Below are 24,509 nucleotides of genomic sequence, written 5' to 3' on the forward strand. Positions count from 1 at the left end.
GAGTTGTGGAGGCTTATCTGGGGAATTCAGATTAGCCTGTACACTCCCACACATGCTAGTTGGGTGACCTTGGGCTAGTCACAGCTTTTCGGAGCTCTCTCAGCCCCACCCACCTCACAGGGTGTTTGTTGTGAGGGGGAAGGGCAAGGAGATTGTAAGCCCCTTTGAGTCTCCTACAGGAGAGAAAGGGGAGATATATATCCAAACTACTACTACTACTACTCTTCTTCTTCTTCTCCTTCTTCTTCTTCTTCCTCTTCCCTGAAACTTGCAAAAAATTGTCACACTAGTATTTGGGAAACACAGGTTTGAATCCCCCCACTCATACCTTGGCAGTGCGCAGGGTAACCTTGGGCCCGTCTCATTCTCTCAGACTAACCTATCTAGAGGAGAACAATGTAAGCTGATTTGAGTCCCAAATGAGGAGAAGGGTGGTATACAAAAGAATTAAATAGATGAATAAAATAAACTGTCAATACCGGAAAAGAATATGCAATAACAAAAACCACTTGTCTGGCCAAAATTCTCAAGGAAAAACTAGAATTCTTTTGAAAGTCCCTTCCAAATAATTCACCTAAATGGGAATGAAATCTAGGGATTTCTGTCTAGTAAATGGAATGCAAATTCAACACCTGCAGCTGCAAACAAATGTGATCTTTGCATAAGAACTACACAACTGGCAGTGCTGGCATATTCCCCCCTCTCACTTCTTCAACATACAGAGGCCTCTGTGTTTCCATTGCTACTTTACCTGCTTTACCTACAGCAGCTATGACTATGCTTTTAAAAGCATTAAAAGATTAGAAGCTAAACCTCAAACAGGCCCCCCATCCCAGCAGACACTTTCGATTTTTGTTTCTTCCCACCTGACATGTAGGACTTTGATACTGCAGTAGATTTCCAGGCTGTCTCCCTGAAGGTGATGACTACAGAAACTGATGTATCCCTTTTATGGCAGATCTTGGACCAGATGGGTTGCAGCCTGTGGATGGGTAGGGGTGAGGAGCTACATCCCTGACAAACTTGTTTATGCCTGTTTGGAAGCCTCAGTTTGCCCTTTTATTTTTATCCTGCATTTGATGGGTTGATGCGTAGATTTAATCAGGTCATATGTTTTCCCCCCAGTAGCTTTCTGTAGCAATTTAAGGTTCAGCCCTGGGTGCCAGATGGAGTCCAAAGCGTTGTTGCAGTCAGTGAAGCAGACAAATAATTTCCCATGATTTAAAAAAATGCTAATGAGCACATACAAAGGGAGAAAACAAATACCAACGTTGGTGACTTATTTTTCAGCGAGGGAGCAGCTTCCAAACATTATCAGAAATGGGGTTTCTATTTTGGAGAAAACAAAAGAAAAGTGTTTTGTAGCACCTTAAAAATTAGCAGACTGGTGATGGCATTTGCTTTTGTGGACTAAAGCCCATTTCATGATGTTTTTAAGTTCTCCTGGTTAAAATTTTTTATCTCTATAACCTTGCAAATACTGCAAACTGAAAGAATTCTTTGTTGCATCAGATGAAATGAACCTGGCCCACAAAAAGTCATGCCACAGTGGCTATCTCCACATGGGTTCACTGCTGTTGGGAAGAGGGATTTTTTCTGCTTCCCAAAATATAGTGGTGCATTTGTGCATCTTCCAGTGGTTCATTGTTTATTCTCTCATCCTTTCCAAACCTGGGTCTGGAGTTTTGGGAAAGATCACAATACAGCCCAAACGTCTGCCATGTGGATGGGAAAGTGGCTATTTTGTCCCTTTGCCACTGGGGACTTTTTTTTAAAATGGGCAATTAAGTATTGTCATATCAGTATAATGTAGCAACCTGATGTTATAACAACTTATGTAGTAGGTTCTCTGAATTTCCAGCTTTCTTTCTTTCTTTTTCTTTTTTTACAAAAAGAGTAAGTCCCTGGTACTTTTCCTTGCAGAGATATAAGGATATTTATTTACTTTTTTATTGAATTCATTTGTACCTTATCTTTCTTTTCAATGGGAACCTGAAATGGTTTATATTGTTCTCCTCTTCTCTTTTTTATCTTCACAACAACTCTGGGAGACAGGTTTGGCTAAGAGAATGTGATTGGCCCAAGGTCACCCAGCAAGCTTCCATGACACAAGTGGGAAATTGAACCCAGGTCTCCCAGATACTCGTCTGACATTCTCAGCTATTAGACCACACTGGCTCTCCAAAGGCATATGCTATAAAGGGTTTAGGCATATCTCTTTAAATAAAAAATTAAAGCTGGGATTTCAGAGATGTTGTTGTACAGATTGTGATAATGTTATATTATATCAATGTGATGATATAATATAACACTATAAAATATTATATCAATATGACGATATTGCCAAAAAAATTAAGCTGAAAAAGTTGTAGTGATGCAGAGGACGGGGAGAATGGTCCCTGTTCAGGGACTGGAGCAGGAAAGCTATGGTGGAAACCTGCCTTGTGGAAGCCCCCTTGTTTCTTTGTTGTACTGGGAGGTACACAGTGAGAGGTCTGTCCTCATGTGGAGAAAAACAATCAAACTGCTCACTCTTTTAAAAAAAGGTAAAGGTACTAGCATCTGGTCACCTGTGCTAGTACCTGGTCATTAGAGGGATGATGTTACATTATGATGTTTACTGGGCAGACTGTGTTTACAAGGTAGTTTGCAATTGTGTTCTCCAGTTGTCAACATTTTAACCCAGCAAACTGGGTACTCATTTTACTAGTCTTCAACAAGCTCCAAAACTAACAAAGATACTGGCTATTGTGGGGTTTCAGAACTGTGTGGCTGTGGTCTGGTAGTTTTAGTTCCTAATATTTCACCTGCATCTATGGCTGCAACTGCACTCCACCCAGACATATTCAAATGTGCCTCCCCCTCCTCCCACCTGTGAGATGGAGAAAACAGATACAAAACCAAACAAATCACTCCACACTGTGCCATGGAGAGAAAAACATCTTACCATGACATGCCTCTGGAGAAGCCAGGCCTAGATGCAGGCAAAATATTAGGAGCCAGAATTTTGCCAATCAACAGCCACATAACTTGGGAAAACCTACAACAGCCAGCTGATTCCGGCCGTGAAAGCCTTCAGCAATACATTAACAAAGCTCCTCTTCTGGAATTGGTTTGGGTGAAGATGTTTCAGTTCACTCTAATTCTTTTTGTAGTGCCTTGGATTGAGGGATGGTTTTTTATGTAACAAATTGTGTAATGAACACTCCTGGCGTCTCCGTCCTCTGGCTTAAATAGATATCCTTGGAGTAACTCCTTTATAATTCTTCTAAATTGTGAACTTACCGCAGAATTTGAACTAATAGCAACCAGTTCATGCCAAGGAAACATAAGAAAAACTTTCAAAAAGCTTGAGAGTTGTCTCAACACAAAAGGGTTCCACATTAAAATGTAAAAATAAAGGACATTCCAGAACATTTATATTAGATATAAAAAGTAACATTTTATAAGCCAGTGATGTTGGGGATATCTATTGAAACAGGTCAGCTTGGGTAAAAGCAATTGCATTTCTTTCTGAGGATTTGGGGGGATGAAAGATGTAAATATACAGCGTACTTCCTCACCTGCCCACCCACCTTGACAAACCCCATCATCAAAAACCTGAGACAGAGGTTTGAGTTATCCGACTATAAAATAGGGAAACACTGTCAGAGTTATATACGTATACACACATGAGCTATCTTAGAAACTGCTGTATGATATGAGGTAGGATCAGTGGTACAATAAGTTTGTATTTTTATCTGGTGTTTTATCTGTACACCGCCCTGAGCCCTTCGGGGATAGGGCGGTATACTAAATTTAATTAATAATAATAATAATAATAATAATAATAATAATAATAATAATAATAATAATAATAATAATAATAATAATAATAATAATACAAGATGGAAGCATGCCCTATTAATGGAGTCCTCTTATCCTGATACTAGCCTTATCAGATGTCCTCAGCCCATATCTGCAAAGTCCAATCCAGCCATCAGACTTTTAGACAAATTCTCACCCTCATCAGTCCAGGCTACATTAGCTCATTCCTTATTAAACGAAACTGGATTTTGAATTCAGACTTCAGTAAAATAAGTAAATAATGTATTTGTAAATATTATTTGAGTGAAGTTACAGAGATGAAAAAGAGTCACAAAAGCTGAATTGATCCTGAAGAGAAGGTAATCTTCCTAGAGAGCAAATCTGAGGCTCAGTGGCCTTTTAAATTGATCTGGGGGGTGGGGATCTCATACAGGTTGCTGTTTTTTGACAGAGTGTGCAGTGTTGTACATCTTTGTGCTTTTGGGACTCTTTAATAAATGACAAGTGGGTGATCTACAAAGACTTATGGGAAGCAGTGTGATATAGTGTCAAGAGCAGGTGGACTGTGATCTGGAGAACCAGATTTGATTCCCCACTCCTCCACATGAGCAGTGGAGTCTTATCTGGTGAACCAGATTTGCATCCGCACTCCTACATTCCAGCTGGGTGACCTTGGGCTAGTCACAGTTTGTTCAGAACTCTCTCAGTCCTACCTACATCACAAGGGGTCTGTTGCAGGCAGTGGTGGGATCCAAAAATTTTAGTAACAGGTTCCCATGGTGGTGGGATTCAAACTGTGGCGTAGCACCAATGGGGCTGGGCGGGTCACGACAGGGGCGTGGGCATGCATTCCAGGGGCGGGGCATTCCTGGACGGGGCTGTGGCAAGGATGCAGCCGCTGCGCCGGTCCTTGGGCGGGAAACGAATGCACGCAGGCGCAGGCTACCACGCACGCCGGTGCACCTCCTGCTAGACTGCTTCAAGTTCTGCGCACTACTGCGGAGAGGAGTGGTGTAACTAAGGCAAAAATCACGTGGCAAAACCACCAATTAGTAACCCCCTCTCGGCACACACAAATAATTAGTAACCTACTCTCGGGAACCTGTGAGAACCTGCTGGATCCCACCTCTGGTTGTGGGGAGAGGAAGGGAAAGGGATTTGTAAGACCCTTTGAGTCTCCTTAGAAGACAGAAAGGGGGGTATAAATCCAAATTCTTCTTCATCATCTCATTTTCCCCTCTTCCATGATTTCTTCTTCCCCTTTCCTAAATTTCCCATAGAGTCTCCCCTTTTCCTGCTGCTTCCTCTCCTTCCCAGCCACCAGCCAACCTTTACCTACCCCCAAATTTTCTGCTTTCCCTCTTTCCCCCCTCCTTGGCAGCTGGGAAAACTCTGGTCAAGTTACACAGTGATGGGCCCAATTGTGTAGTACCAGCTGCCAGGCCTGCATATTGTTACATGCTATGGTGGAAGCCTCCCTCTGGCACCTCCCACTGCCCACCGCTTCTCTATCTGCTGGCAGGGGAAAAACTACATTAAAAAAAAATCCCTGACAGTACAGTGGTGTTATGTCACTTCCAAGGAAAACCCAAAAGTGACATGCTTCTCCTGGAATCACCATTTTTTACAATTCATTGGAAAGACATGATGTCACTTCCAGGTTTACCCCAGAAGTGATGTAATGCTGTCACACCCACAATGTCCCCATGTCCCTGACACCCAGACTCCTATCCGTTGCCAGCTAGCCTCCCACAGACTATTTCCTGTTTTTCTCTTGCAGCTGCCACATACTCTCTGCTCCTTCCTTCCTTCCTTCCTTCCTTCCTTCCTTCCTTCCTTCCTTCCTTCCTTCCTTCCTTCCTTCCTTCCTACCTACCTACCTACCTACCTGCCTACCTACCTACCTACCTACCTACCTGCGTACCTTTTATCAGGGCCCCATGTTCAACTAAATCTTTTATTTATTTGCTTCATTTATTTCTGATATTTCTCCACAATGAGGACCTAAGGCAGCTTACATGGTTCTCCTTTCCTCTATTTCATTGTAAGAACAACCCAATGAGACTGTGTGACTGGACCAAGATCACTCTGAGCTTCCATGACAGTGGCTTCCATTATTCTCTTCCTCTTCCATTTTATCCCCACAACCCTGTAAGGTAGATTGGACTCAGAATACGTGTCTGGTCCAAGTTTATGCAGCAAATTTCCATGGAGATTCAAACCTGACCTTCAAACCTGACTTTCCGTGGGGATTCAAACCTGACTTTCTGTGGGGATTCAAACCTGACCATCCCAGATCCTAGTCTGACACTTTAACCATTACACCACCTGGACAAACAGCAACCATTAAGAATGGTTCCCCAACAGTGCAGTCCTAATCGACATTTCTCCCTTTTTAGCCCACTGACTTCAGTTGACTTAGAAGAATGTAGCTCTGCTTTGGGATAGTTCTGTTGGGGAGCCATTCTCACATCATTTCCTGGTCAGGGGTCTGTCTCCAGTGACAGAAGCCTTGACATTTTTTGTAGACAATACATGTAAGGACTTCTGGCTAGCAACACTAAGCAGGTCTTCCCTGAACAGTGCCCTGCGTGGCTTTGGCTAAAATGCAAGGTGCTCAAGTGTGAAGTCCTCAATGAGAAAAAGCAAGGAGGCTTACTTCCCCACTGTGTATCTGGTGCACTATTCTTAATACGGGTAAACATGGAAGTCCTTTACTCACAAATGCTTCTCTACACAAATTAGAAAAAAGATTCCCTGGAGATTTCTGCTACTGTGACTCCTACTTGAGTCTCATGGGAAATTGGATATTTAGGAACATTTCACTGATATATATTTATAGCTTTCTTGTAGATCCAAGTTCCATACCTAGGGGTGAATTTGCTCTGCCCATGGCATATCATTGGCACTCATAACAAATGCCTTCCAGTCCCTTTGGTACTGAATACATCACCCTGTAAACAGGCTTGATACTGCCAGATTTTGCATTGCTGATATAACTAAACAGCTCCATCGCTGATTTGCTCCGAAGCTGGAGGCTTTTATAATGTTGTGCAGGGTTAGAGGAGGCTGCAGTGGAACTAGGGCTGGGTAATTTGGGATCAAAAGAAGGATTTCCTTTGGCTTTTGCTAGTCCCTACTTGCCACTTGGCTCCTAGCCCAGACCTGCTCCACTTTCCTTGCCACTGCAAGGGCAGCATGTCCCATGAGTTTACCGGAAGGGGTTGTGCAGGAGCTTCTGAAGCATAAATCTGGTGTTTGATTGAGGTCTCCTTCTGGAAGCCCCTACAAGTGCATCGTAAGGCTCAGCAGCTGAGCCAGCAGGTGAATTAGCATAAGAAAGGTAGCCCTGCCAGCAAGCGCTGATTGATTAGCATGGGATGGTGTAAAAACTTCCTTTTCTTCCATGCCTTTGAAACACTGTGGTAACTCTGAGAGATACCATTGGCAAGTCTCTGATGTGCCATCTCTGATGTGCCATCTCTTTGTATGAATGTTGGCTTTAACATACGCTTTGTGGTTTTTATAGATGGATTTTCTATGTAAATGTAGTAGGAGAATAATTTTTCTGCCAGTGCGTGGATGGATAATCCAATCCAAGGCCTTTATCTAGGATGGATAAACACAAATGTGAAAGTCGATGCTCACAAACCTTTTCTGGGTTCTCTGACATTGCCAGTTAAAAAGCAAACTTCAAGTGATTTTCACCTGTTGAACATAAATATATAGATACCCTTTTGTCCACAGAGCCATTGAGCATCACACCATAGCAGAATGCAGCATGATTCTTCTGATGTGTTAGGATTCACTGCACATGCATAGAGGCCTTATGGACCATTTGTGGCAAGATGTACATTGGTGTACACTCATACTGAGGCCACAATCATCACAGAAATGTCTTGACCTGCTGGAATCTCCCTGGACTTGCTGGTTTGATGTAAGAACCAAATTGGAACTGGAATTTTTGGAACTGGAATTTTTTGGAACTTCATTTTGGAAGGGGGTTAGAAAACTCAGCAGAAATTTGAATGAAAGATCTGGATCATTGAGTCTTTTTCTGTAGCCAGGTAGATTCACTGGTCACTACTACCATTCTCTGAACCCAGGACAACATTGCTAGAGCTGCATGTTCTGTAAAGTTTTTCTCTGCTGCTCTGCTTCTCTCTTCCTCATAGTATAAAAGAACCATCCCATAAATTACGGAAAAGATTGTTTTTTGTACATGTAATGTTGGTGGTGCCTACCTTAGGTTTCTCAGCTATGTTCCATATGTTCATCAGCAGAAATCTTTATACAGTGGATCCATATGTATTCCATTGTTGTGTCATCTGGATTAAAGCTGGGTAAAAGATAGGACTCCTCAGTAATCTGGAATTGCCACTTTACCTTGAGATCCTAGAAGAGGTGTACATGTTTGCTTAGATATTTATACCTCACCTTTCTCCTCAGTGAGAACCCAAAATGCCTTATAAAATTTTTCCCTCTTTTATTTTTTCTTCACAACAATCTTGTGAAGTATGTGAGACTGAGAGAAAGAGAGACTGACCCACGGTCAGCTGGCAAGCTTCTATGGCAGAAAGGGGCATTGGAATGTTGACCCCCCCAGATCCTAGTCTGATACTTTAACCACTATGCTCTATGTCTGGAGGGTGAGAATGGGCTGGAGTGAACGGGCCTTGGCTTTGTAAGGGGTCAGAGAGCCTGTGTAGTTTTTATAGTTTCTGGTTTCTGCATTAGGAGCAAGATGTTTGCATTGTGCACATTTACAAATGCAGAATTGCTCTCTGAGAATCTGGAATCCTAAGAATATTTGAATTTTGTAAATTCCTTACTTTGGATTATTATCCAGGGCAGTTTAAACTCTGTATTTAGGTAAAAATAAATATACGTTGATTGTTTTTGCAGCTGCTTTGTCACTAAACATAGGAAGATGGAAACTTTATTTAAATCTGTGGCTTATATTAACTCGTAGCAATTTTTCTCCCCTTGGTTCAACCCAGCTAGCCCAGTTAAGTGGCTTTGCTCACAGGTGTCATTCCAATCCTCCCAGTCTGGTCAGGTTTCCTCTGTATTTTGGCACTGCCACTGAACAAGAAACCTGGTCTCTGGAGTCTTGGTGAGATGGCTGACACCAACAAATGGCTTGGCTATGTCCTCCTGCCCTCTGGTTTCTTGCCCAGAAATTTGTATTTTGTAGGACAGATATGCCAAGTTCTTCCAGAGGCGTATAGTGGATAAATACCAAAAAACCACCTAGCTGGCAAAAAAAAAAAAAGATCAGTCTGATTCTAGGTAGAACAGATGGCAATGTTAGGCCAGCCATGTTTTTCTCCTGTCACTCGTGGGGAAGCCATCCATTCTGTTATGGGAAAGCTTTAAGGGCAGGATCTCTGGGGCTGCGCTCTTATGATGCAGTGTGTGTTGGGCTGTGTTGAGTGGTTGGAAGTAGCAACAGTTTTTGTCCCTGACACATTCTGGGAGCCAATTCACATTTTTCCCTTATGACAGAATGCATGGAGCCAGTCCCCTACTGCTAAAGCCACCACTTGTCTTGACTGCCAAACCAAGTCAGTGGGGCTGCTTTCTTCTACAAGATGACAAAGGCAGGGGTCATTACGGATCAGTCCCAGCACTCTCCTTCTCTTGAAAAAGGACAACAACAGTGGAGGGCTGATGTCCAGCATTTCTTCTCTGAGGTGATACAGTGAATTGGCCCAGAGTTTCCCCCAAAATAAGATGACAGCAGTCCATGAGAGGAATAGCCTGGCCTTAATAAGCTAAGAAACAGCAGGGAATGCTGGGAGCTGCCCAACTCAATGGACACTATTCTTGTCTCTCATTTGATCTCATTGGAACCCTTTACCCAACAGACCACCAGGTGGCCAGTGTGAGCCAAGCTTTCATTAATTAAGCAAAACAGCGAGCTCATTAGTGCCCCTTTTGCAACTCCATCTGATTAGCCTTCTCAGAGTAGGCAGCCTGGGTTCCTAAAGCCAGGAATTAAGAGGACGGGACCAGTTGGTCATCTCACTCCCTTCACACATTCTGTAGAGTCCTGCTTGATGTCTCAGTTCAGATGGCCAACTTGACATGCATCAGTTTGTGGCAAAAGAAGCAAGATACCTCGAGCAGAGGCTGTTCGGCAGTGGACTTCAGGCGACCCAGAAGCTCCTGACTGGAGAACCATCCTATTATCATGACTTTCTCTGGGAAAGGAAACAGAGCAGGTACTTAATTCCCTGCAAAGTGCAACATAGCCAGGCTGGCAACTCCATTAATTGCGCAGGAGAACGTGCTACGCAGTCACATGCGGCTGCTGCCTGAACATCTCGTCCTAAGCTCATGTGTAGGGTACATGAATGGCCGCGAGCACCTGGCAGGGACTCGATCAATGTGGGAGGAATGGGGGACATAGCAGGAGGGGAGCTGGGAATGCACTAGTTGCTTGATTTACAGCATCTGGACTCACTGCTTCCGCGGGTGAGGAGGAGGAGGGGGGAACTAGTGCTTCCTCTCTTTGCCCCAGATTCCCTGCTGTGCCATGGTGAAAGGCCTATTGGTCTAAAGGGGAGGGCACTGAGGGGCCTCCTCTCTCTATTGTTGCCTACTTCCCACAGAGCCAAGAGGCAGAAGCTGTCTTCAGGTGGACGTAGATCAAAGGACCAGAACATTAGTAATGAATTGCTCTTGAAAGCCACCAGTGTTCTTTCTGTGCCTTGATCCAAATCACCAGTCTCTGCTAAAGAAAAAGCGACTTCTCAACAGTACACTCTGAATTTTTTCCCCTTCGCACCAGCTTGAAGCTGTGTTAACATGGTCAGAATCAAGTGAGCCAGGACCACTAGTTCATGTCTGATGTGGAAGGGTGGTGTAGAGATATCTGCCCTTTTATGTAATAATGGGTTGGCAGTTGCTGAAAGGAAGCGGGTGTTTGGCTGAAAGTAGATGCTGAAATTAAAGGCCTCTCATGGGCTGATTTAGATTTACCCACTAGAAATGCAGGAGGATTGCTGGAAAAGCAAGCTCTCTGCAGACACATCATTTGTGTGTGCCTACATATGTGCACGTATCCACACACACAATCACACACATCTGTAGTTACAGTACACAAACTGAGGACTTGTGGATAAGCATGCAGAAATTCTGGACACCTGCACTGCATTCTGCATAGGACCCTCTGAGGATATGTTCATATCCCATTTAGCAATTCAAAATCGGTAGTAACAGTAAAGATAGTCCTCTGGTCAAGCACTGAGTCATTGCTGACCCATGCGGTGATGTCCCATCACAATGTTTACTAGAAAGACTGTGTTTACTGGGTGGTTTCCCACTGCCTTCCCCAGTCATCTACGCTTTACCTCCAGCAAGCTGGGTAGTCATTTTACTGACTCAGAAGGATGGAAGACTGAATCAGCCTTGAGCCAGCTACCTGAACCTGACTTCTGTCAGGATTGAATTCAACTTTAGAGGCAGAACTTTGGGTGCAGAGCCTGCAGTTCAAGGCTGGTCTCCACCTGGCTGGGTTCAGCTTTAAACTGCAGGTCTCAAGCTGGAGTCTGCTTTTAAAGTTGGAGCCAGTCAAACTCAACTTTGAACTGCATGCCCCCCCCCAAAAAAACTCCATATGGATTTTAGAGGGGAGGGCATAGTTAAACAGTGGATGGGAAGGGCTTCAGGGGAGGAGCTCTGGGCTACCTGGCACCCCCCTTAAGTAGTACCCAAGATATGCCTTTGCTCATTCCCCAAATCGGTAAAGGAGAGAGAAAATCCCCCTGAGTGTCCATGGTGCTAGTGAGTGACTTTTAAACAAGGGGATCACATTCCCTTCCCCTAAAGCACAAACTTCCCCCATAAGGGAGACACCTCAGCACCTGAACTGTTGGGACTAACCCAGTCCTAATAGTGGTCTGCCTTTGGGTGCCTGTCCAAGAATCTGACCCCATTCTGCACCAATCTTCTGCAGATTGTGATTGGTTTAGGTTACATAGCAAAGGCATGGACATTCCTCTTGCCATCCACTCCTTCCTCCAGAACCTCATTTATAATTAGAATAGGGTTTCAAGCTGCAATGGTATACCCTTTTCAAAAAAAAGAACTAAGTTGAACTTCATCTGTCATGTGCTGGACCGTCTTTGTTTTAGAATGTTCCACTGCTTACCTAGTTCTCTTAAGTAGGCACTAGGACCCAAGCAAAGCATTCTAAAACAAAGACAGTTCAGCACGTGGCAGATGAAGGTACAACTCTACTCAGTTCTTTTTGTTGGTAAGGGTATAGTCATCTTTAGCAAAGTAGTAGGGACAGGAGGCTAGGTGCTTGCAGCGACTCCGCATATCCTGCAGAGGGAGCAAATCCTCAACGTCAGTCTGGAAGATCTTCCACAACTCATGTTTCTTTGCCCCCATCAGGCCCCAAGGTTTGGGTCCCCATCAGGTATTTCCCCAGGCCTCTATTGCCAGGGATCACAGCAGGGATCAGTCCAAGCAGGTGTGGCTCTGTAGTTCTCCTGGACCCTGTCAGCACCCCCCCCCCCCATTAGTGCAGCAGATGGCTTCTTGGCAGTTCTGTGCCAGAGCGGCTGCTGTCTCTAATTGAATGACACGGTTAGGTGCACATCTCATCCGGCTGCCAGCCCCCTCTCCTCCCAGCCCAGTGGCAGGAGGCAGAACTGAAATGACGGCTTCCATTTGCTGAACATTTACAGCAATTGCTAGTGTGTGTACAAGGTGTGTGCTCTATTGCACTAGGATTCCAGAGAAGGAGGAACTTCCGTTGTGGCCGTTGTGAAGTGACCCTTGAGGTATCATTGACAGCTTGTTCATCTTAGAAGTCCTGAGACCCAGTCGGGCTAGGAAGCAGTGTCAACTATGCAGCTTATTGGAGCTGGGTAGCACCTGCTCATTGGATTCTCAGCTGCCCAGTGGAAGCCCCATATAGGACTACGTGGATGTTTCTGAGAAACTCCCCTTTTTCCTTTCCAATAATGGAATCCCAGCCCACCTCTCTCTTAGGAAGCTTATGCTGCGTAGCTGGATGCCTAATGGAGCAACATCTATGGATACTGCTAACTGGCTGTGAGACATTAATCTTTGTAAAGCAAGGCCGTTTATCACACGAATATTTCTTGCTCATAAGATGGCACGTTTGTATTATTTGGTGAGTTAAGGTTAAAGTTTTTAAAGTTAGCACAGAGTTGTTATCTGAGGAGACCAACCCATATACACGACCACGGACATCCCAAGAGTTTCAGCCACACCTCTTTGTTCACTGTTTTGGGTTGCTGACAAGTCACTTTCCCCCTCTTTACTCCATTCACAGCAATAATTATGCCAACAATTCTGATTAGGTATAAGAGAGGTTTAAAAGAGAAGAGATTTAGGAACGTTCTCTAGCATCTCTTTTATCTCTTAGATGTGGAAGTGAATTCAGGCATTGATATCTCAGGATCATGTTAACCCTGTCCTTAACTCTCATGCAAGAAAAAACTCCAAATAGTGAAAGGCAGAGTAGGAGCAACCACCACCAGGGCATTACTAGTTCAGAGCAGAGGCAGATGTTCAGCATGAGCAAGCCAGACTGTGTAGCTGAGAAGGATCTCCTTTCCCTTTGATCTGAAAGCTGCTATTGTTGTTGTTGGGCAGAGTGTGGAACTAGCAGTGCCAGGATAGAACTAGAAGGACAAAGGCACCATTTTCCCCCTTTAAAGAGTGTGATCGTGCTTGATGATGGTGCTTGGGTTCTGTGTAGGGCTGGGTACCTTAAACAAGTTTTGGAAGCAGTACTGGTCTAAGGGCAATTCAGATTTCCACAGCCCTTTATTTGACTCTCTCAGCCCACTGGTAGGCAGCAAGCAAACTGTCATTCAGAGCTGTTGGCCAGGATTACTTAATATCATTTTTCCAAGCTGAACTTTCCCCACAGGGCCCAGCATTAGACTGTACCATTAGAATTGGTGTGATTAATAAGGAGTTTGGCTCCCTCTTCCGGCAGCCTTCTATCACTACAGATCCACTGTTTCTCCATTTGCATCTGTCATCTCGTTATACTCTTTTCCACAAAAAAGATAACAGTAAATTTGTATATTAATTCGCCATTTCCTGGACCTTCTTTGTAGTAGAATGCTCCGCAAGGTCTGACTCCCACAGAGCATTCTACTACAAAGAAGGTCCAGGAAATGGTGGATTAATATACAAATTTATTTGTCATCTTTTTGTAGAACAGAGTATAGTGAGAAAATAAAAACGAACTGCCAGGATCTATTTGTTCCCTGTTGTTAGTGCAGTACAGAAAATGTAACATTGGCCTTCTCCTGTTTCATCTCTGTCCTCTACCCATTTGCTGTCTTTGTTGCCAAATAAGCAGCAAAGCAAAAGAGTTCCCTTTAAGTTCAAATTAATCAGCAGTCTCCAATTCCACATTGCAGTGACTATTGGTACTTTATTAGATTAGATTATAATAAAATGGATTAGAATCTCTATCACATAAATGATTTGTTGAAAGGGCAGAAAAATCCATTCCACTCCCTTGACTGTGACTACAAAAGGGGTTGAAGATAAATATGCAAGAAGGCAAGTATGCATCCATAGAAGTTAGACTGTGCAATCTTAAACAAGGCTAATTCCTTCTAAGCCAATTAACTCTCAAGGGATGTTGAACGGTGTCATTTTTAGGTTTATACTGTAATTAGACAGAAACCATGTTTTGTATTCCTTTCCAAGAGCTGAAGGAAGACCCCAAAAGTTCCTGTTTGCCCCGTGTGCTTCCACTCTTTCTTCACATAATGAATTCTTAGCTTTTGCCCGTACACATGGTGAAGGTCATAGTTTTGAAGATTTCAAAATGGCGAGGAAATTGCCATTATAGAGGATAGGCCTTATCACTGGTTCTTAGTCAAATGGGACTTTCTTGGGGAGAGGAAATTCATAAACCTGAAGAGTAACTAAATGACCAAGGTCTGGATACCTCCAAGTGCCAGGTGTTGGGGAAAATTATGGCTTTCATGCTCTGCCTCAAAAGTGTAGTGCTTGCCACTGTCACAAACTTGGCAGTTGATTAGGTGGCCATTGGTCTGCTCCTGCGAGGGTCTTCTGATTTTGTGTCCTGTGTGTGGGGCAGGGGAATCTGTTCATTATGCCTGGGGGTTACTGCACCAGATCACTGTGCAGGCAGAGACAGGGAAACAGAAGTGCCTTTGTGCTGACTCTTCTCATCCCTGCTTTGTATGTGTTGCAACTGCCAGCTACTGTGCAGCCTGACCCAGGACCATTCATCTTGGTGGGTAGGGGGTAGTGGCTCCAGCAGTATAATCAAAAGCCCCATCCCTGCCTGCTTTTTCTCCAGCTGGGGAAAAAAATGACTTAGGACAGCAAAAGCAGAAGTCTCTCTGACTCTGGGTATGAGTGTATTAAGTCTCCATAGTATGAGTTCAACAGGAGAAGCTCTCCCGGAAACCCAAGCAGGAAGAACCAGAAGTCTGGAAGGGGAATGTTGAGCCTCCCACATCCTCCTTGCAGGAGTCCTTGACAGTCCTCTTCTTTTGGCAGAATGGTGCTGTGCCTGGTGAGACACAGAAGCGAGATGGGAAGAGCGTCAAACATGGCTACTTCTAGAACTATGGAATTGAGTTAGATATATATACCAGCGTTGGATTCGCTTAAAAGTGGGACTTGGCAACGTGTGGCGCTTCCCCTACCTCTGCTACCGCAATGGGGGTGGTGCGTATTGACCTGCTTTTGGCAGCACCTCCTGTGAATGATGGACTGGAGGGGCCACACACTTTACGCTTATGAATAGCATTGCCTTTGCCAGGGTCTGGTGTGGTCCTTGAGGGAAGTGGGATAGTCGTTCAATAACCTCCCACATCCGGCGTTGAACCCGGAGCTCCTGACAGCCAGATTGTTGTGGGAAGTGGCTTCCCTTCTGAATACTAACTTCATTGAGAAGAGGGTGGCCATGTTGGTCCACAGTAAAACAATAAGATTTGTCCAGGAGCATCTTAGAGACCAACAGGAGTTTCAAGTTGTAAGCTCTAGATAGCTGAAGCTCCTGTGAGTTTTGGCTCTGGAAAGGTTAAACCCAGAAACTCTTGTTGGTCCGTCAGGGGCTTGTGAACTCACATCCACCTGCCAAGATGTGGATTTTTCTTTAAACGTGAGTGCCTATCCAGTGGGCATGGAGCTCCCCCTGCAGGAAAAGACTGGGCACAAACCAAGGCATTTCTTTCCTGCCAGAATATTAAGCTGAGAATGACCCCGGCACTTTGTCGTCTTGGTTCCACTTCTGCTTATTTCCTCTCTTCCGCTCCCCAGGCGCTTTCATGTTCCCCTACTTCATCATGCTGGTGTTCTGTGGGATCCCTCTGTTCTTCATGGAACTCTCCTTTGGACAGTTTGCTAGCCAGGGCTGCCTTGGTGTCTGGAGGGTTAGCCCAATGTTTAAAGGTAAGAGGCAACGGTAAGAGGCAATGTCTCTAATCACTGCCAGAAATCCTTTCCTTGTCTGATCTGCAAGTAAGGCCCTTGTGTTCATATCTATCTTCGCACTCAGAATCCTGCCAGAACATAAGTTCATTGACGGACTCAATCTGCATTTGCATTTTAGCTGAGCAGAGTTAGCCTGTTAGGAGCAAATCCTTTAAAATTCAGATAAAAGTGTTTTGCTTATTAAGACAGTAAATGTCATGGTCTTTCATGCAAGAAGAATTCAAGGTTAAAGTTCCTAATACCTCATACAGGTAATATATCTGCCTTTTGTTACACTTACACCCTCCAGTTGTAAATACAACACAGTAGCTCTCTAGTGAAGATGACAAGATATATAGTCTCCCTGTCCTAATGTGCCTTCATGTGCTATTACCTCATGTTTATTGAGCCAGGGAATAAGCATCATGTGTGAGAGGTGTGAACAGGAATGCAGGTCTGATTCTATGCCATCACAAGACACACGTGCCTCCTCTTGTTCAGGCACGCTACAAGCCACTGGGTCCTATACCACTTGTGGCATGCAAGCTACAGGTTGGCCAACAACAGCTTACAGTCTTGGCCTCTGTGTTTGCCCAACCCATGCCTGCATACACAAGGCATTATCTGTTGAGTGAATTCTTCCCATTCCCAGAGGGTAGCCATGCTTGTCTGCAGTAGAAGAACTAGATTCAAGTTCAGTGGCACCTTAGAGACAAAGCTCCCTCCATCAGATACCAGCTCTGATGAAAGGAGCTTTGATTATACCCCATCCCAAATTTTGCTGGTCTCTAAGGTGTTACTGAACTGTCCATTCTTAAAGGTCCTTAGACATATTGTTCCTTCTCACTTGCCTCACCCTTTGCTTTTCCTCCAGGTGTTGGATATGGTATGATGGTTGTCTCCACCTACATTGGAATCTACTACAATGTTGTGATCTGCATTGCCTTCTATTATTTCTTCTCATCGATGACACGGGTACTGCCCTGGACATATTGCACCAACCCCTGGAATACTCCTGATTGCGCTGGTGTGTTGGATGTTACCAATAGCTCAGCTGAGTCATCGCTCAACTTCACACAGATGCTTAACCAGACACTCAAGCGCACTAGTCCCAGTGAGGAATACTGGAGGTGATGATGGAGGGGGATTAACCAATATGGGATGAAGAGAGTTACCTCTTCGGGGGGAATGGAGGGCCTGCCTCACACAGCAGAGTTCACTGCTTTGGAAACACTTATACCTTAATTATCGCAGATGAAAACTCATAACCTTAGTACAGTCTCCCACCCCCTCTCCCACAATGTCGTACATCATTCCATACTTCAGTTGCTGGGATCACTAGCTTTTTCTGAGTTGGATGTGATTTTGAGGCAGGTTGACTATTGGGGAGATGTTGTCCCAGGTGGGGACAAGCAGCTGCTTCTTGATCCAATAAATTAGAAAATTTAATCAATGCTGAAGATTTTCCTTTCTGATTCATCTTCTGATTGACCCAAGTGGTGATTGAATTTTGACACATCCTCCACACTGAAGTCTGTACATGACATTTCCAGTAAAAATCTGATTTTTCACCAATATCCAGAACCCTGATGCCCATGAGAAATCATTCACATTTATTTAGAGGATTCCTTTACTTTGTTCCAACATTGTTCCAAGCAACCTGCTAATCATCCAATAAAACCATTAATCAATCATTTCAGATGATAGATCTGCAGTGCCTAAGACTGTTCACAGTCAGTCTTTCTGAGGCAGGCTACAGGAAGAAAGTGCAAACTGGTGTGATCTATTTGCTCAAGGCAGTTGTAAAGCTCCTAGGGACAATGACTCCAGCGTATGTCTCTCTCTTCTGTCCCAGGCGGTATGTGTTGAAGTTGTCTGATGACATTGGGAACTTGGGTGAGGTGCGCCTTCCCCTGCTGGGTTGCCTGGGAGTCTCTTGGGTTGTTGTCTTCCTCTGTCTCATCAAGGGTGTCAAGTCCTCAGGAAAAGTAAGTCAGAATTCCATTTTTCCGCAGTAGATCCTCTATGTCTATCCAAAGCAAACGGATCTCTCCTTGCCTCTGACATGGCCCACCTAACCACCTGCAAACTTCCTTTACCTCCATTGTCAGCTACCCCCAATGAGGCAAGTCTATCAAAGGCCTCCATAAGTGTTACCTCCAGACCGGAATGCTGGAGCTACAATCCCTCCCCTACTCCATTTTTGAAGAGGAAGGCTGGACTTTAGGTCTGATTCTCCAATATTTACCACTATTATTAGATTACTAGCAGTAAAGCCAGTTACATGAACAAATACAATGGGCTCTAGAAAACTGTTGGTGGGTTGACAGCACCCACTAAGGTGGCCAACCACTCCTTCCTTTCCTCGACCCTTAGCCCTGCATCACCAGCATCCTCATCCCGGATGCCTGCATCAGCATGCAAGAGTTAATGACACCTACCGGGGGGTGTGTGTGTGTGTGTGACCCCTCCTGCCTTTCCTCCGGCTAAGCCCTGTATCACCAGCTTCCTCTTCCTTCTCCTCCCGGATGACTGCTTCTCTTCCTGGACATCTGTGTTGCCACGCAACTGTTAGCAGTGCAACTGCAACTGCCAGCAGTGGTAACCCTCCCACAGGGAGTGGCTAATGCCTGCACCTGCTTCTCCTCAAGCAGCTGCAGATGGTTCAGGACAATTATTCAGCAGTGGGGGAGAAGGGTGAGTGCACATGAGGGTGATCACCACACTCTGCTGGTTTTACCCATTCTGTGTAAGCCCTGCCCCCAAGCTCTGTGTGCATGGCAATTGGCTGGAAGAGAGGTGTGCTTGGTGATTGGCAGGAAGTAAGTCATCACCACCACAGCAAGCCTTTTATATAATAAGATTGGGTGAGTGGGTTCTAACAAAACCACAGAATCACAGTGCATAACAAACTGCTAGTACTAAATATATATTTAACTGATGCTGCCCGGTTAGCCTGCTACACCAACATCCTGAATTGCACTCCATATTGGATGATACCCAGATGTCCCCATAGCAAGATAACAGCTTTTGTGATTTGGGTGTTTAAGTGTGTCATTGCATCAGATAGGCAATCAATTTCCCAATCCCAGTTCTCCCCAGAAATTATTTTAAAAGAATCATGTCAGAGCCTCAGGTCAGGTCTGTCTCCCCTTCCTCAATCTCAGACTAGCTCTCACCTCAGTCCAGTTTCAAACCATGCCATGGCTTTGCTAGCTGGACATTACTCCCAAACATTGTGGTTCTCTCGTCTATGCATTTGTGGAGCTGCAGTTCCAGAGGCCCTATTGCACTATATTTTATTCTGTCCTTTTTATACAGAGCCCAGAATTAAATTTCTTACAGCATTTTTAAATGACATTCATTTCTTTTCAGATTCAGAGAAGCTGCTTTTTCTCCTCTTGGATGTTTCCTGTAGAGTGTCATCCTTTGTCTTAGCAGCCAAGAAAATGTAGGCTGAAGATATATTTAATGAGGGCATTTAATGACTAGCATTTTTTTCTTGGTCAAACTGTTTTAATGTTATCATTTATGACCTAGTTTTATGTGACAGATTGTAATGGCCTTCAGCCGCAAGCAATAAAGTTTATTGTATCGTATATTTAAAATAATGATAACACAGAAGAATTATCTTTACAGTGTGACGAGAAGTCTGAGCTGTGTTGCTAGCCATTTGGAGTTGAATACACCATGAATACAACGAATACACCATGGCCGCTAGAGAAGGGAGCCTCTCTGGACCTTGCTTGTCACTTTTTGTGCAACTGGGTTCTAATGAACTTTTCCTTTAACTCTTAGGTTGTGTATTTCACGGCAACCTTCCCGTACGTGGTGCTGACAATTTTATTTGTGCGGGGAATAACCCTCGAAGGAGCCGTTACTGGAATCATGTACTATCTGACACCTCAGTGGGACAAAATCCTTGATGCAAAGGTATTTGTACAGAATGCCTCAGCCGACTGGGCTTGCTACCCCATTGCCCTCCCAAAAATCCTTGCTTTGGAAGTTTTGAGCTGGCCTAAGTTGGGTCAACAATTAATCTCTTTCCTTCAATGATGTCTTTCCCTTTGGTAGGTATGGGGAGATGCAGCATCCCAGATCTTCTATTCATTGGGCTGTGCCTGGGGTGGGTTGATCACCATGGCATCATATAACAAGTTCCACAACAACTGCTTCAGGTAAGACATTATATAAGCAGCTGGGTGGGGAGAGGGTGTAGACAGCATTTGTTGTGGGAATGGGGGGGGGGCACAGTTCTCATAAAAGTGAGTGCAGAGAAGATAATGACAGAATACAGAAGTCTGTGGAGACTAAGCCCTACAAGGAAAGGCTGAGGGTCTTGGGAATTTCAGTCTGGAAGAGGAAGGAGGTTTTTATACCCTGCTTTTTTCTACCATAAGGAGTCTCAAAGCAGCTTACAATTACCTGTCCTTCCCCTGCCCACAACAAACATCTTGTGAGGTAGGTGGGGCTGGGAGAGTTCTGAGAGAACTATGACTGGCCCAAGGTCACCCAGCAGGCTTCATGTGGAGGAATGAGGGGTCAAAGCCGGTTCTCCATATTGGAGTCTGCTACTCTTAACTACTACACCACACTGGAGAAGAGGAGGTTGGGGGAGGGGGTAAGTATTTGAAGGACTGTCACCTAGAGGAGGGCTGGAAGCTGTTCCTGTTGGCAACAGAGGATAGGACTTGCAATAATGGGTTTAAACTACAGACAGAAAGGTACTATCTGGATATTAGGGGGAAAATTTATAGCAAGAGTAGTTCAACAGTGGAACTGGCTGCCTGGGGAGGTGGTGAGTGCCTCCTCACTGGCAGTCTTCAAATGGTGGCTGAAGGAACTTTTGTCAGTGATGGTCTAGGCTGATCCTGCATTGAGAAGGAGGTTGGGCCAGAGGGCCTGTACATTCCTTTCTCACTCTATGATTATATGACTGTATGGGCTTACACTGCTCACTGTATGGGCTTACACTGTTCTCTGAAACCATGAGGGCTGGAAAGTTCTTTTTAGAGCAAAATTAGAGGTATGCAACCATGATCTTAACTAAGCTGAGTGAGCACCTACTCAAGAGTTCAGTGAGGTGGACTGATTATACCTTATATATACGTCAAACTTAATTTTATACACACTGTCAGTTGAAGAGAAACTAAAAATCTTCATCCTAATCTTTTTTTAAATCAAAATTTTATTTGATATCATTTTGTTTGCTTCCTTTCCTCCAAATAATTTGAGACCTGTATATGTGGATTTCTCAGACATTACATGTAGCTTTAGAGGGAAGAGTGTATGGGGTACTTTGAGGCTACTCAGAGTTCCCCTTGTCCATTCTGAGATTATTTATTGCAGAAATAGTATTTCCTGCCACTTCCAAGCCCCCGTTCGCTTCTCACCACTGTTTACTTCCCACCACTTCCAAGCCCCATCATTTGACATCTTTTTCTCTCCCTCCCTCCCTTTCTCTTAACCCCTGTCCCTGACTTCTCATGACATGGTCTACCCTCCCTACAGGGACAGCATCATCATCAGCATCACGAACTGTGCCACAAGTGTCTATGCAGGCTTTGTCATCTTCTCCATCCTGGGCTTCATGGCCAACCACCTAGGTGTGGATGTCTCCAAGGTGGCCGACCACGGTCCTGGCCTGGCTTTTGTAGCCTACCCTGAGGCTCTGACACTACTTCCTGTCTCCCCTCTTTGGTCTGTACTCTTCTTTTTCATGCTCATCCTGTTGGGCCTGGGCACACAGGTAACTATGAGAATATGTGCTTAGAAGATGGGGGGGGGGACAAAAAGAGCAAACATGAGAACTGAATGTTTAGCAGTGTGGGCAGGAACTCAAATAAACATCATAGGTAGAGGCAGATAGTTAAAGGGTGGGCAATGAGTATTACCATTGTTGAGTATGTGAAGTCTCAGTGTGAAGACGGATGGACTGGTAGATATTTGTGTGTGTATGCGTTAATGGAAGACTGGCATAGACTTAGGAGTCAGGGGGTTGGCAAGCAAGGACTTTCCATTCTTGATTTGTAGAGCCTTGAAGGAAAGATGAGTGAATTGCACCAGAGGAAGGGGAACACTGAGTGATGGAAGCTTCAAGGGCCTCTGGAAATCTCAGGGGGCCATCTCATATTGAACAATTCCCCTTTCAGACTGGGAAAGGCAAGGCCAGTTAGTCAACACAATACAACTGAATCACAGAGGAGCTCTGCGAACAAGGACTGGTCAGCCTTAAGAATTCACACCCAGTTTCTTCCAAGGGGTGAAAGAGCCAGCCATGTTCACCAGCTAGGCCACTCTCTAAGCAATACACCTGGTATAGATAAACATGGAGAGAATGTTGATCCTAATGCTGAAAAAAAAAGGGATGGAGAAATTATACCCAGCAGTCTCATGTCCTGTTTCCTCGTGGTGTGTTTTCTCCTCAGTTTTGCCTCCTGGAGACTCTAGTTACAGCTATTGTGGATGAAGTGGGAAATGACTGGATCATCCGTCGGAAAACCTTCGTGACTCTGGGCGTGGCTGTGGTGGGCTTCTTGCTGGGTGTTCCACTCACCACACAGGTGTGTGGCATGGGGAGCAGAGCATGGCTGAGTGAATCCTCTATTGGCAATAGAGGAAGGGCAGGGGAGTGGGGGTAGACACAAAAGTGGGTTTAGTAAGAGGTAAAAATTACCTCTGCTAGCAGGGGGCTTGGGCCAACGCTTATCAATCACTTTCTCCCTCCTCTTCCCCAGGCTGGCATCTACTGGCTGTTACTGATGGACAACTATGCAGCAAGCTTCTCTCTGGTTGTCATTTCATGTATCATGTGTGTCTCTATCATGTACATCTATGGTAAGTACTCTGCCTATTGCATGTTAATGTCTTCTGGGCAGCCAGTCGTATGCTGTTTCATTCAGGGGCTAAGACAAACATGTCCACATGATCTTTCTCCTTTCCAGAAACCAAGACAACAGTAGGGCTGCACTGTGATTGGCTGGAGAGGCTGAAATCTTGTATCAAGCTAGAAAGGAAGAATCTATGCAATAGATAGAATCTCTGATCACAATTCAAGACTGCTGAGTTTCAGCCTCCACTAGGACTGAGGGCCATACTAGTCAGGAGGACAAAATTCTATGATTGGAGCTCCTGTCTCTTTGGTTTTTGCTAAACAGCAAAGGAAAACCAACCACTTTCCCAATGAACAGAGTTCCTCTGGAGAAGCTTCCCCAGTGGGGACAACATATAGGGAAATGTAAGTTTTCCCCAGCTGGACAGATGAAACCTCCAAAGTAGCCTCAGAGAACGGATATGAGGAGGAAAGAGATTTCTAAAAGGCCCTCCTCCAGCACCCTGGTCCTCTCTTCCCTGTGGCTGCAACCTAGCAGTGTTTAAAGAGTCTTGAGAATAATCATGTATCTCCATCGCTTTGCCTAGCTTGGCCCTAAGAGCCAGGAGCCCTGCATTTGTTGAAAGGGGGAGTCAGTTATATTGGAGTACTGTGCATGTGTCTTTCTGAGTTGCACCTCACATTTGGGAAGGAGAAGGCTAGAGGAGAGGCTTGGGAGTCAGCAAGTTGTGCTCATTTTTAGCTTGCACACCTCAGTTTCTCCAGTACTCATGTCAGCCATGTTTCCCAAAGCCGTTCAGGGTGAAAAGCACTCAGGCAGAGTATTTCGTTGCCATGCCCACTCTGCTGATTGGTGGTTGTTGTTGTTTTTACCTCTGGTCCACCCAGGACATCGAAATTACTTCAAGGACATTGAGATGATGCTGGGCTTCCCACCCCCCATGTTCTTCCAGATCTGCTGGAGGTTCATCTCTCCTGTTATCATCTTTGTGAGTGTGGGGAGATCAGCATGGGGTGGGTTGGTGACCAATCCAATGGCAGTAGGGAAGAAAGGTGCATGAAAACTCCATGGAAAGGGTGGCATGGGATGAGGAAATGTCAACCTGCTTGCCAACAAGGGCCTCATATAGCGATGGAGTAGATAGACAAGAGGATGTGGAGCTAAAGCAGGAAGCTGGGATAACATCAGGATGTGTCTCTATTGCTTCTTTTCCCCCCTTTCTTTCCCAGTTTATCCTGGTGTTCACAGTGATCCAGTATCGGCCCATCACCTACAATGCATACGTCTACCCCAGCTGGGCCATCACCATTGGCTTCCTCATGTCACTCTCTTCAGTAATCTGCATTCCAATCTATGCTGTGTTCTGTGTCTTGCGCTCTGAAGGGGACTCGCTGCTGCAGGTGAGATTGT

General features: G+C 44.8%; 1 protein-coding gene across 5 annotated transcripts in view; it reads left to right on the forward strand.

Moving 5' to 3' along the window:
- The window catches only part of SLC6A9 (solute carrier family 6 member 9), a 52,897-nt gene that overhangs the window by 25,900 nt on the left and 2,488 nt on the right, over positions 1-24,509 (forward strand). For 3 of the 5 annotated variants that reach the window (XM_048496008.1, XM_048496011.1, XM_048496009.1), the window contains exons 3-12: positions 16,114-16,245; positions 17,141-17,396; positions 18,122-18,254; positions 20,065-20,199; positions 20,341-20,444; positions 21,778-22,015; positions 22,695-22,829; positions 23,004-23,103; positions 23,987-24,087; positions 24,329-24,499. In XM_048496008.1, coding sequence (XP_048351965.1) covers positions 16,114-16,245; positions 17,141-17,396; positions 18,122-18,254; positions 20,065-20,199; positions 20,341-20,444; positions 21,778-22,015; positions 22,695-22,829; positions 23,004-23,103; positions 23,987-24,087; positions 24,329-24,499 — 1,505 coding nt within the window. Of the gene's footprint in view, positions 1-15,348; positions 15,520-16,113; positions 16,246-17,140; positions 17,397-18,121; positions 18,255-20,064; positions 20,200-20,340; positions 20,445-21,777; positions 22,016-22,694; positions 22,830-23,003; positions 23,104-23,986; positions 24,088-24,328; positions 24,500-24,509 lie in introns of all 5 variants that reach the window. The other 2 variants (XM_048496012.1, XM_048496013.1) reach the window with 1 other exon arrangement.

This window comes from Sphaerodactylus townsendi, linkage group LG05, assembly GCF_021028975.2.
Source record: "Sphaerodactylus townsendi isolate TG3544 linkage group LG05, MPM_Stown_v2.3, whole genome shotgun sequence".
Lineage (NCBI taxonomy): Eukaryota > Metazoa > Chordata > Lepidosauria > Squamata > Sphaerodactylidae > Sphaerodactylus > Sphaerodactylus townsendi.